This window comes from Parambassis ranga, chromosome 8, assembly GCF_900634625.1.
Source record: "Parambassis ranga chromosome 8, fParRan2.1, whole genome shotgun sequence".
In the NCBI taxonomy this organism is placed as follows: Eukaryota; Metazoa; Chordata; class Actinopteri; family Ambassidae; genus Parambassis; species Parambassis ranga.
In genome coordinates, this window is record NC_041029.1 from 11,822,729 (window position 1) to 11,835,489 (window position 12,761).

General features: G+C 41.7%; 1 protein-coding gene across 1 annotated transcript in view; it reads right to left on the bottom strand.

The window, feature by feature from the left end:
- Positions 1–871: 871 nt before the first annotated feature.
- The window catches only part of col5a3a (collagen, type V, alpha 3a), a 40,902-nt gene continuing 29,012 nt past the window's right edge, over positions 872–12,761 (bottom strand). The window contains exons 41-67 of the mRNA XM_028411575.1: positions 12,694–12,747; positions 12,394–12,501; positions 11,996–12,103; positions 11,850–11,903; positions 11,612–11,665; positions 11,420–11,527; positions 11,242–11,295; positions 8,637–8,690; positions 6,972–7,025; positions 6,833–6,886; positions 6,634–6,741; positions 6,488–6,541; positions 6,354–6,407; positions 6,196–6,249; positions 6,071–6,124; positions 5,884–5,991; positions 5,726–5,779; positions 5,584–5,637; positions 5,402–5,509; positions 5,255–5,308; positions 5,035–5,070; positions 4,525–4,578; positions 4,126–4,426; positions 3,865–3,977; positions 3,679–3,747; positions 3,122–3,355; positions 872–2,929 (exon numbers count right to left, since the gene is read on the bottom strand). Coding sequence (XP_028267376.1) covers positions 2,783–2,929; positions 3,122–3,355; positions 3,679–3,747; positions 3,865–3,977; positions 4,126–4,426; positions 4,525–4,578; positions 5,035–5,070; positions 5,255–5,308; positions 5,402–5,509; positions 5,584–5,637; positions 5,726–5,779; positions 5,884–5,991; positions 6,071–6,124; positions 6,196–6,249; positions 6,354–6,407; positions 6,488–6,541; positions 6,634–6,741; positions 6,833–6,886; positions 6,972–7,025; positions 8,637–8,690; positions 11,242–11,295; positions 11,420–11,527; positions 11,612–11,665; positions 11,850–11,903; positions 11,996–12,103; positions 12,394–12,501; positions 12,694–12,747 — 2,358 coding nt within the window. The 3' untranslated portion in view covers positions 872–2,782. The remainder of the gene's footprint in view (positions 2,930–3,121; positions 3,356–3,678; positions 3,748–3,864; positions 3,978–4,125; positions 4,427–4,524; positions 4,579–5,034; positions 5,071–5,254; positions 5,309–5,401; positions 5,510–5,583; positions 5,638–5,725; positions 5,780–5,883; positions 5,992–6,070; positions 6,125–6,195; positions 6,250–6,353; positions 6,408–6,487; positions 6,542–6,633; positions 6,742–6,832; positions 6,887–6,971; positions 7,026–8,636; positions 8,691–11,241; positions 11,296–11,419; positions 11,528–11,611; positions 11,666–11,849; positions 11,904–11,995; positions 12,104–12,393; positions 12,502–12,693; positions 12,748–12,761) is intronic.

Below are 12,761 nucleotides of genomic sequence, written 5' to 3' on the forward strand. Positions count from 1 at the left end.
ATTTCCTTGTAGAAGAGGAATTCACAGATCTGACTTGACACAATGCTAAATCAACGCACATCAACAAGTTCTAAAAATTTTACGTGCCATCACAATAATATCATCATAATGAGAACAGAGTTGTGTATATGTCAGTGCAGGTGATGCTAACAAAGGTACGCAGCTGCAGCAGAGAGGAATAGGAATAGTAGGCACTGAATGGAATGTGAAAAAGGCAGAAGAGCATAATAGTGTGGAATTTTGATATTGACAGTCACACTACTCCTCTTGCTTGATCATTATTCCGAGGTAGTGGCAATAGATGACCTTTCCTGGTCAAGAGCTTAGTGTGGTTAAAATTCAATTGAGTGGAAGAGAGCAGAGAGAAGGAAAAAAAACATGGTAACCTTTATTCTGCCATTGATGCTAACCTTGAACAACGGGACCCAAAGGGGATGAGAGCCTTGTACACTAATGTGTGCAAGGAAAAAGACTTGAGAGTTGAGTAGTGTGTATGCAGTCACATAAGCCTGTGAATGTTTCCCTTTTGTCTGTTTCACATAAACTCCCATCTTTACACCTCTTTACGAAATCTCAGGGCTGCATTTCTTATAATGTGCCATTTTATTACTGACCTCTCCATGCGTTGTTTCATTACCTCCTCACCACCTTTCTTCCTGAGAGAAACATAGCTAATTGGTTGAATGAACTGGGGGAGCAACTCAGATGTGATTGCTTAGACTGTGTGAGGATTCTGACTGCATGCTTGTTGAGGGAATGTTGCAGAGATTGTTGGTAATAAAGAGCCTTGTTTGTATATTACACTTTGACTGGACATCCACATGTATATATAGACAGTGTTCTAACCTCGGAGAGAGAGGAAAAAAACAAATGATTTCCTGTTTGGTTTTTATTTGCACTTCAACATTTTTCATTCAGGCAACAGGTTATTGCTCATAAAATCCTCAGAATAACTGTACAGTATATAAAATTCATACAACAAACACTATACACAGGACGGGCAGTGCATGATGGGACGGAGAAGAGGAGTTAATAACTACAGCAAGAGTGATTTGCAAATCAAACATGCTGGATACACATACACATCTACTATTTGAATTGGAGGCAGTACTTAGTACATTGAGAAATTTCATTTAGTAAAGGGAAAATCAACCATAAAAAGCTATGTATGTTATTTCTGTCAAACTTCCCAGCTCCATTTTGCTAAGAGTGTTTGTAGAGAGAAGCCGTTGTAATACTGTTATCTAAAAACAAATCCTGAAGCAGCTCCACAAATGGTCAATAATAGGATTGCATTTGCAACACTCTAATAGCACCTGTGGTGGTTGAACAGGGATGGGAAATTTATTGAGACACAACTTTAAAAAAAGAAAAAAGAATTGAGACCAAATTTACTACCCAAAATCACTCACAACAGGATGTGAATGTGGATGTTTTTGTGTATTTTCCCTTTAAAGTGATCAGCCAATTTCTCTGAACTGTTCCTAACCTCATTTCATTGGCCCTGTGACATTGGCACCATCAGCCAGAAGATGTGCAAAAAAAAAAACAGTAGATGATAGTCCCCAGCCTCCGAGCGTGTTTCATGCTGCTGAAAGAGCAATAACCCTCTCACTCTCTAGTCCTATAATCCTGCCCATAGAGACACACAAACACAGCGACACAAAAGAAAACAACAGAAGCATCTTTAGCACCACTGAAGAGCATATAAACCAAATGAACAGCAATGCATTCTGTTCAAATTTCAACGTATGAACAAAATCGAGAAACAAAAACCTCTGAGTGGGGCAGAAAAATAAAAAAACAGTTATGTCAGCAATTATAAAATGCTGCCAAGAGATGCATTTAATGTCTAATAGTGTAACGGACTGCAGTTTTAATTGGTGTGCTCTTAATCCTTGCCTTGAAATATCCCTAACCTAGGTCCTGAGGTAAGTCAAAGCAAGTATACCACTGTATTGAGCATGTTATTCTGACACAAACAATACTGTAGTCTGTTAAAACATAGAGGGCTCAAAAAGCTTATTATCAAGCCCATGAAGGGAAGCAGTCCAATAAAGGAAACAACCTTATTCATTCAAGTAAGTGTCTGGTTCAATAACTAGCTACACCTAATGAATACAAATCAAGGTAATTCACAGAGCAAACTCCAGTTGAAGGGTAAAAAGGACAATTTATCATTCCTGCTCACAGGAAATTAATTATATAGTGCCTCTGTGGAATTAATATGCAAGGCTAGTTCACAACTGCTATGCAATTGTCATTATAGTGAAATCCAAGCATGCAAATGAGTATGACTACATAACAGATTTTTTTCAGCCCCAGTTTTTGTAAAACATTAGGTAGCAACTAGTTCATCCACTGTCTCAGTCAGCTGGCCCATACTACACAGAGACAGGCTGCTTTTTTCTGTCATCACACAGATCTGTCTTTGTTAACAGTGGTCATCAGCAAGTGGTGTAGTCCTCATAGAAGATCAATGCCAGCATGCACACTCAGCAGTGAGATAAAAAAAACACATAAAATTAAATATCTAACTGAAATAATTCCCTTTGGTACATGTGCTTAGGTCCCACTGTTGCATGTTCTCCTCGTTCTTGCCATTCTTCTTATTGTTGGAAAGCCAAACAAATTATTACACTGGCTGCGGAAGAGTCTTAAAAATATACCCACCACATACAGGAACATAATAATAAATATTGTTTGGGGCAGCGGTTAAATCCAGTTTCTTTCACTGAAAACTTGCTGTGCAGGTCTTCTCTGTTTGTTTTTTGCCAAGATATTAACCATTGAAGCAAACTTGTCCGACTTGGAATCCAAACTTCTGGTTGCTGCTGCCAAAGTCTGCTGGAGCCACATCTATAATAGGAAGCAGCTCTGCTGAGGGAGAGTCAATCTCTAAGACAGTTCTTTCCTGACCTTTGCGGAACTGAAAGAGAAACATTAAAGCCATAATTAGAATTTACTTCAATTTAATTGCCTAAGCAGCCCTCCCTTACTAACCTAAATCCCTGTTCAACTCAGTAACAAAGCAACAAAATTGACAAACCCATTTGTTTCATTAATGCTAACTCTCAGTTGTCCATACATCTTCCTTTTCCTTGCATGTTTTAGCACTGACCTGGCATCCATCATGCACTGCGCTGATGAACGGGCTTTTGGCTTGTGTCAGCTCCTCGTCATTGCTGCCTCTGAAACGTAGAGCATGCTGGTAGGAGCGCGACGTGCTGTCGAACCAGCCTGCGGAGTTCTGGCAGGTGTAGGTGAAGCTCTGCTTAGCTGTGGCACTCAGTAGTTTCAGGAAGGTTAGCTGAACTACATGCACAGGGTTCCCATCCCTGTCATTGTAGGAGAACTGAAAAGAAAGGATCAATAGGCATTCATGTACAAAATGGGTTAAAAAATATCTTCATGCCTAACAGAATGAAAACTAACAGCAGCTGTCTGTAGAATAAGTCATAAAAGAGACATTTAAATTTCTATGAACAAAGTCAAAATCTGTTTTAATGACCTGTGTGAGAGAACCGGTGAATCATGGCTGTGACAGCAGCACTTTGTGGGCTATGATCAGGTGCACATGATAGGACATGAATACTAATCAATTTGAAACAGCTGCCAGTGACTGAGTCACCCTGGTGGTAGGAGATGAGGCTAGATTTATTTTATTTATTTGCTCACCTGCTTGCCTTTCCTGTATTGGCTGTACCAGCCTCCTGGTTTCTCTTTGTTCCATGCAGCTAATTTCACCTGGACACAAAGAGGAAACAACATATTTAGGATCAATACACACAGGCAGTGATTTGTGTTCTGAGTAATGATGAGGGCGGCTTTGTAAAGGCTGACAGTGAAGGATTGGAGCCTCACCATCTCAATCTTTTTGTCAGGGTAAATGCAGGTCTCTCCTTCAGCTGTGAAGTTACAGTAAACCTTGATGGAGTCTCTGTGACAACCCTGGTTAGGATCTATCCAATAGTCTCCTGCAAAGCCCACACAATAATGACATTAATCAATCAAGTACCAGACAGTGACATAATGAACACATCTAGAATAACACATTTTGATGGATGTCTTTTTTCCCAAACTAGTTTGTCTTGGATAAAACTTTTAGTAGATATCTCTGCTAACCATCTTTGTAGTTAGGCTGAACCATCATGAGCTCCTTGCATGTCCGTGCGGGGCTCTCAAAAGTTCCAAGAGGCCTCCTCATAAGCTCCACATCGTTTTTCATAGACGAGAGGGTGGCAAAGACTTCTTCCATTCCTTCAGCATCCTCTAGAGGCTGGTCTCCCTGAAGGAGTTCCTCCATGTCCAAGTCCACTTCTTCCTCCCTGGATGGGGCTGCTCCTCCTGCCCGATCTGAGTGTCTCCGTCTCTTCCGCCTGCCCTCCCTGATAGGTAGGGGTTCAATCATTGTTGCAGGGGGTCCCTGAAGGTAGCACACAGAGGTGAACAAGTGGTCAGAGGGAAAGAAAGAGGATGGCTGGCACTGAAAAGGCCATGAACTGGATCATTGTAGGTACTCACTGGGGGTCCTGGGGGACCAGCAGGGCCTGGGTCTCCTCTGGAACCAACAACACCCTAGAGAAGTGAAGAGGACAAAACTTTGTGTCAATCATGTCTCACCTGCAGCTTGTCTCACACCTCACGGCTAAATCCGGACTTTATCCAGGCAGATATGGTTGCTGCTTTATAGGATTATCCAGCTGTGTGCATCAGCACTCTGTGGTCAAAGCCTTGGCTCTCAAGACACACTATAGTGGTTTTTATAACATCACTCACACCAGAACCAAATCCTATTAAAAGGGCCCAATGGAAAAATCACACACAAGGCAAGCGTGGCTGTACAGCAGGCTTTTAGTTCCAAAGACATGCGGTAAACACAGTGGAGTATTATGATTATGAAGCATTGCACATTTAAGCCAACAAAAGTGCTTTCTCTCTCTTAGTTAGCGTATGTTCCTAGCAGCTGCTCACCAAGCAGCGGTGTGTATACAGAAATAGGAACGAATAACTAAGACAGATTACTGGACTCACCGTGTCTCCTTTTGATCCTTTGTCCCCAGCTGCACCCTGATAGTAAGCATTAAAAACAGAAATAAAGATTAGAAAATGATCTAATTATGATTTAATTATAAATAAGCACTGTAAGCCAGCCACAAATCCAATGACTCATCATATATGGTAGTTTGGATATAACAATGCTTCATAATTTTTTTACATAAAAGCACTTTGTATTAAAAGCTTTGTGACTTACAGCTAGTCCTGGTGGTCCTGGTGGGCCTGTAGGACCATGTGAGCCCACAACACCCTAGTGTAAACACAACCATGTCTCAGTGAACTGAACTTTCTTTGTGTGAAAGTCTGTCAGGTATATGTTGTATACACATATATTTATACATACCTCATCTCCTTTGGTCCCTGGTGTACCCTCATTTCCTGGTAAGCCCCTGTCTCCCTTCTCACCAGCTTCTCCTGGGGGGCCAATTAGACCGATCAGCCCACCATGACCCTGCAGAGACATTGTTCATCACTATTGTTTCAACTGCTGCACAGTGTTCTCTCTGCCAAAGGGTAAAATCTTACTTTATCGCCCTTGATTCCAGGGTCTCCTTTAAATCCTGGAAGTCCAGGTGGCCCCTGTAAACAGAGTCAGTGACATCACTAATGCAGGTGAAATATTCTTGTCCTAATTTTTCTCATATCACATAGTTTTTAGGGGTCTTACAATTGGTCCTGGAGGTCCATTCTGTCCTGGTGGTCCATTTAATCCTTGTTCACCCTGTTAAATAAACATAATAAATACAGGCGTGCTTGATAAGATATCAGTATATAACTACACCATTTTAAACAACATTTTGGATCCCTGGTCCCCCTCATACTGACTGCAGAGCCTGGAATGCCTCGAAGCCCTTCTGGACCAGCCCGGCCTGGATGACCCTGTGGTCCTACTGGGCCTGTCTTCCCCACTGGACCTGGGGTTCCTGTTGTCCCCTACAAAACATAGAAACAGACACAGATTAGGACAAAAATACATAAAAAGGAAACCATATAAGCTTTTTTTTATTCTTACTTTGGCTCCTTTCATGCCTTGCTTCCCTTCTTTTCCTGCAGTACCTACATGACCCTGGTAGAGACAGCAGAATAAGCGACTTACTGCAACATAATATACATAATAATATAATACACTGTTTTTACCCTTCGTCCAGGAGGTCCTGAAGGACCAGGCTCTCCAGAGGCTCCTGGGGGTCCCTGAATATAAAATATAGAGACACTGAGCAAAAAGCTTTATGTGTCACAGAGTATGCTGTGTTGTAACTCTAATGTGCAGTAAATTCTTAAATATCACTTCTTACTGCTTTGCCAGATTCTCCATTATCTCCTTTCGGTCCAGGTCCACCATCTACTCCCTGAATGAAGATTTGCCACATTAGATTTGAATTTATCTTAAAATAAATTAATGGCAAATAGCTTAAAGAATACTGCTCACATTGACACCAGATTCTCCAGGGGGGCCTGGATCTCCAGGAAATCCAATAGGACCCTATAGGCAACAAAAATATGTAAAGAACCATCATGCATGGCATTAACATTCAGACCAATAAATGTCACTGATCCACATAAAAAGTGACTCACAAGGTTGCCTTTGGGACCATCTTCTCCTGGTGTTCCTCTGGGTCCTGGAGGCCCAGCTGCACCAGGAGGGCCAGCGTCACCCTTCTCCCCCACATCGCCTTTAGCACCCTGCAGTACCAGCAAGTGAAATGACAGTCACTGAAAGGTCATGGAGAGTAAGAAAGCATGAGACTGGTGAGATAAAGCCAATGTGACTCACAGAAACACCAGGCTCTCCAACTGGCCCTGGATCTCCAGCTTCTCCATCCTCACCCTGATAGAGAGGGATCACTCAGTAAAATAAAAACATTATTCACACACAAACACCACCTTGTTTTTTGCATGTGCAAAATGCTGACCTTCTCCCCTACAAGTCCTGGCTGACCAACTCCTCCATGCATTCCAGGTGGGCCCTGTGGCAGGAATAGAGAGAAGTAAAACATCACAAAACAAGGGCATGTTTGAAATATTCAGTTGATTTTTGAAAATGTAATTCTGCAGTATTCTGCAGTATTTTCCTCTTGTTTGCTCATCAGCAGTTCTGCTCGCAGAACGCTGAAAGTGGCACAGAATTTCACAACACATGGAAAATACTGAATGTCAGTTTTGCTATGTGGATTTTGTCTAACAGCAGGGAGGATTCTATTTCTCCTCTCTCAATCAGTTCGCTTGTGCAGACATATTAGTGCACTCGCATGTCTGTAAGGCTTATTTGTGTCTGGAGACATCCTGGTAAAAACGTGTCTTCGGTAGAGTGCACAAACATGAGAGCAGCCATGCACTACCACTGAACTCCTGCTGTCAACTCCTTTCCTCACACGCTATTTCACCCCATTTCCACTATTCCTGTATCAATCCATTTATGGATCTAACCATCTCCGCACCGCTGTATTTCCATGGTTCCCGTGATGAAGGGCTAGCTTGGCTCACACAGCTTTCTGCAGCTCACTGCTGAATAATTGACTGGTATGAGAGTCTGTGGAGGAATGGCCATTACTAGAGGTAAATATAACTGCCTCTCAGGGATAATAGTCTAATACTTCTTAATGATTCATAGAGCAGTAAATATAACTCTCTCCTAGGGATTATATGCTAATACTATTTAATAATTCAACTTTCAAAAGCAGTGGAGGGTCTGTGACAGGAAGTGTTCAAAAAGAGACCATATGTGGAGACAAGGGGCTGCAAAATGTAAAGAATGGTGCTGTATAAGATATTATACTGGGTCTTAAATGGGTCTGAAAGCTCAAGGCTTAAAATATTAAAAAGACCAAATAATTCCAAACCTCAAGTATGACAGATTAAAATTATGAAAAATTATTCAGTTATGCATTATGAGATGACAAATTATAATATTTGGTAATGCTGGCATAACCAAGTGAAATGGACCCTGCTGCTCCATTTATTGTTCCAATTAATTTAATTTGTGTTACACTGAAAAGATTCTGCTAAAATTATTGTTTTATAACCTGGATATTTTCAATTAGAATATGAAAATACATATGAGCAACGTACAAATACAATATGAGCAGCCAATGTTTATACCCACATATGGAAGTACCTGTTGTACACATTATGACGTTGAAGGTACCATTTTTGATCCAGTTTTTAGTCTTCCTGGCCTCAAGAGCTTGTCAAAAGAATCAGAATGAGGCACTTACGCTTGAAGCTTTTTTGTTTCACTTCAGTTTTTACTCTCTATTTGGTTAGGTTTATGCACAAACTTACTGGTTTCATCAACCGGTCCTCAATTTGCTTGAATGACAGTTGTTCTCATAGTTAAACTTCAACAAAAGTCAATCAGATTTTCCAATAAAAAATGACACAGTGCAAACGTGGGCCTCATAATACATCCTGAGTGAGAGTGCCTTAATAAAAGCTGATATAATCTTACTAAGGAGTACCTGTACATGTAACGAGTGTTCAATTTCTCCCTCAGTAAACCTGGGTCTGTAATATATGTAATGTAGGCATGACCTCATTTAAATCTGAATATGGGTAATAAAAAAAGCTCTACATTCTACCTCTCCACCAATGGCTCCCTGAGGGCCGCGTGGGCCATGCTGTCCTGGAGGCCCCTGTGAAGAGAGAAATTAAATGTTTTCATTAGGATCACAGAGCAACAATAATACTTTCTCCATAAAACACGTAGAGGGATACAAAGTGAATGTGAGCAGAGTCTTAGCTGGTGCCTCTTAAATTAAATAAGAGCTAGATGTCAGGGTATGGTGAATTGCTTATGCACCGGCCCTGGTATCTAAGATTATTATCTCAGTGACATGATGAAGACGTCCAGACAGGTCATTACCCTCAATATGACACAGGCTCTGATTCTTTCTCATTTTCCCCACCCACTCTTTCTCTCTTATTAATAAGAAACCTCGAGCCTGTGATATGCAAGACCATATTCTCTCAGCCAGTGACAGCATGTGATTTGACTCTTCTGTGCAGCTCAAGAGAGCGCCAAGCAATTAATCCTAACTGTGCTCGGCTTCAGTTTCAGCTGAGTAGATGTTGAGCTGTACTCTGCATCACTCTGAAGTCTTGGAGGGAGACTTGTGTTGTAAAGACACTGAAACAGAAAGACAATCTGCCCAGAGAGAGACTGTGTGGGACTAGAGGAAACACATATCCTTCTGGCAGAGAAATACTTCAGCGTTAGAGGGGAGAATTCTGTGATCCGCAACACTCACACATGAATGAAACTTCCCCACTGAGTCCTCAGCATCTCTCTGCTCCTCTCTCTCTCTCTTGTTTTGGTTCCATTTTAATGCATTCCCTCCCTAATCTGGCTGTGGAGAAGAGGGGCTATAGAGAATCTTGTTGAGCTGTGTTCATGGCTGACAGCGTTGTGAGATGACTGTCACAAAGGAGGATGCTCATTAGACAGCCAAGGCTGAGGCTAATCTGATTAGCAGCTGTCACACCGTCTTCCTGCTCACAATGAGTGCCCCGCCTCTTCCTTCCACTCCACTGCTCCACTGCCTCCTTTCTGTCACTCTGTTTCTTTCTCTTTTTTATCTACATAAAGAACCACCTATCCATTCTCTGGGTTCATCTCTCCTGCACATTAATTCATGGCCTATTCAGTACTACTACTATTCATCCTTGAAGATTCACATACGGAAAAGATTAATTGAGTTTATCACAGGTTAAGAGGTTTAAATGACTTTATTTCCTTTTCACTGCCATTGTTGTGAATATTGTATAGTGTAAGTACTACTCTGTACTTGCACTATACAACACTATACAACACTACCTCCCACACTACTGTGTGGGAGGCTTCTGGTGTCACCATCTTGGCAGCACCTGAGTCCACCTAACCCCCCAAGTTAATCCAAATAAGAGCAAGGAATATGAAAGCAGCTTAAGTGGTCTAGCAGGCAGCTTGCAATCTGGTTCAGAGCCTTGACATAATAGCTGCTGGCCTGCATTCAAGTGTATGTAGCCGAACATCCTGATACCTTAAGTATACTGTATCTTACTTGCCTCATATTGAAGTATACTAATCCTTCTTCTGGCATACGAAATAGTGTAGTAGTAGTAGTAATGGGCACTGGAAGCCCAGCCTGAACATCACTTTTAAAGTGGTGTCCAGACAGTTGCGATGAAAACACAAGCCCTAAGCTGACAGCAGGCAATAATGTTTTGATTTAAATGAATCACTCTTAATTTGTGTGTGCAAATACTTCATACTACACTGCCTTTTCAATGAATATCGCTCTGGCCCAACTGGCATCTCAACAGCATTAAGGCTAATCATTAACCAGAACAAACTTGGAGCACTTGCTGTGGTTTGGGGGCAGTGAGTGTTAATGATTATCGGCAGAGGAAAGTTTGACACACAGCAGCAGAATCAGCACAGCTGGTGCTAATGAACTAAATAGGTGGTAGTAATTAAAGTTTAATAAGGCTGGGTTGTTATCTGTGTAGTAGCAATACTTTATTGGCTGCTGACACCTTGTTGATAACTTTGCACTACAGATGCCAGGTATAAAATAGAATCTCAAAAACAAAAGGTTTTTCTTTCTTTACACTTTTGATCAACTCATTAACTTTTTATTGCAGTTTATTACAATTATTGTAAAGGATATATTCTATACTTTTTTTTAATAATGGGATTGCTTTACTTCTAAATCTAGCTTGTCATGCTCATAGTTTATTTTGGTGCAATCTTATCTATTCAGAAAAAAAGGGCTTTAATACAGGAGCATCAAATCCTTACACTAATACCTAATACTAATGTTATGGGAGTTACCCATGAGCAGAAATATAAATGTAAATACAGTTACAGCTGCTCTGCTACAAACTCAAACCTTTCTATTAAATAATGCATTGTTTTCTGCTAATGAATGCATGCATGTTTGATCTTCAGATGAGATCTGTTAGGCTGTATTTGATACTGGCTTATAATGAAGAAGAGTGAATGAAAGTCAGAGGTATTAGAGGAGGTGAGGAAAAGTCAATATCCAGTATCAGGTAGGACATGATAAGACAATTCAGAGCCATAACGCAATAACGCAATATGTCCAAGAAGTAGTGATGAGAGCAGGCTTGAGATGATACTGGACTATGATAGTGGACTTGAGAGGATGGTTGTTTGTAAAGAATTTAATGAGCAGAACTCACCATTGAGCCAACATGCCCACTCTCTCCTTTCTCCCCTGGTGGTCCTGGCATCCCCTACAAAAACAGATACAGTGACAGGATGGATGGAGAAGGAAAAAGATATATATGAAGTATCACTGTAAAATCAGCAATGAGACAGAGTCATAGCTACTTTGGGAATTAGGGGTAATTTTTTTACCTGCAGCCCAGAAGGACCAGATGATCCCTTAAAGCCTCGAGCTCCCTCATCTCCTTTTGCCCCGTTCATACCCTGCTGTCCACGAGGACCTGAATCACCGTCTGCGCCCTAAAACATACACAGATGATACTGCACAAAACAGACTTACTTATCATATGTTTTAAATGATGCATTCTGAGTTGTGGTACACACGGTAAGTCCTGGTGGGCCCAGAGGTCCTTGAATTCCAACGGGTCCTGGAGGTCCCTAAAAAAAGAGAGTCTTTCTAATTCACACTGAAATGACAAAATCCATCTGCTCTTTACAACAGAGGATGTCTATCCAGACAAACATTATTATCACAATGAATTGCCCCAAAGAAGTTATAAGCCAGTTTGTCCTCTGCCTCCTGGTGAGGCAAAGTAATGAGGTCATGTTCACACAAACTCACAGCTTCTCCTTTGTCTCCTTTGCTGCCTTTCTGGCCCGGTCCTCCTGTCTCTCCCTGTGGAGACAAATATACACATGAACAATCCTAAAATCAGGTGGATCCTTACTGGAGTCCTGCAGTCTATGTTCCATATACATTTCAACTACCTTGTCTCCATCTTCCCCTGGAGGCCCAGGAGGTCCTGCAGCTCCTGGTAGCCCGACAGGTCCTGTCTCCCCATCATGCCCAGCTGGTCCCACGGGTCCCTTTTCCCCCTGGGAAACAGATAGGAAAACAACACAGATCAAACAAATGCAACAATGCATATTATGCTCATATAGCGGCAGAATGTACTGGCTAATGTTTCATACCAGGAGGAAACATATTCCCAGGAGAGCAATAATATTTTGTCAATGTCTCTATGTTACCTTATGCTCTCTGTCCTATAATGACACATTGAAAATGGAGCGCACATGTTCATTACCCAGTGGGTTGAGTTGACTGTGGTATGTTTTAGTGGACAATGTTTCCTAAGAAACAAAATTAGCAATGTTCCAGATCTTACTGGCTCGCCTTTCTCTCCCATTGGCCCAGCAGGGCCCACGCCACCAGGCCGTCCTGGCTGGCCAATAGCACCAGCCGGCCCAGCGGGTCCCCTCTCTCCTGTGGCACCCTGCAAATAGGATGAGATAGAGAGGTGAGGTGAGTGTATTACATGATTCACTCTTTTATTTAATGCAGTGGTCACGATCACTGGTCACCATGGAAACAGCCTCCTGTCTATGTCCCAACATTCTATATAGCATAGTGGCTGAACATAGAACAGGGAATACTGTGGAAAGCAATTTCACAAAACCAGACTTACCGTGGGTCCTGCAACACCTGGTAGACCCTCTCCTCCCTTCAGACCAGCAGGACCCTGGAAAGACATGG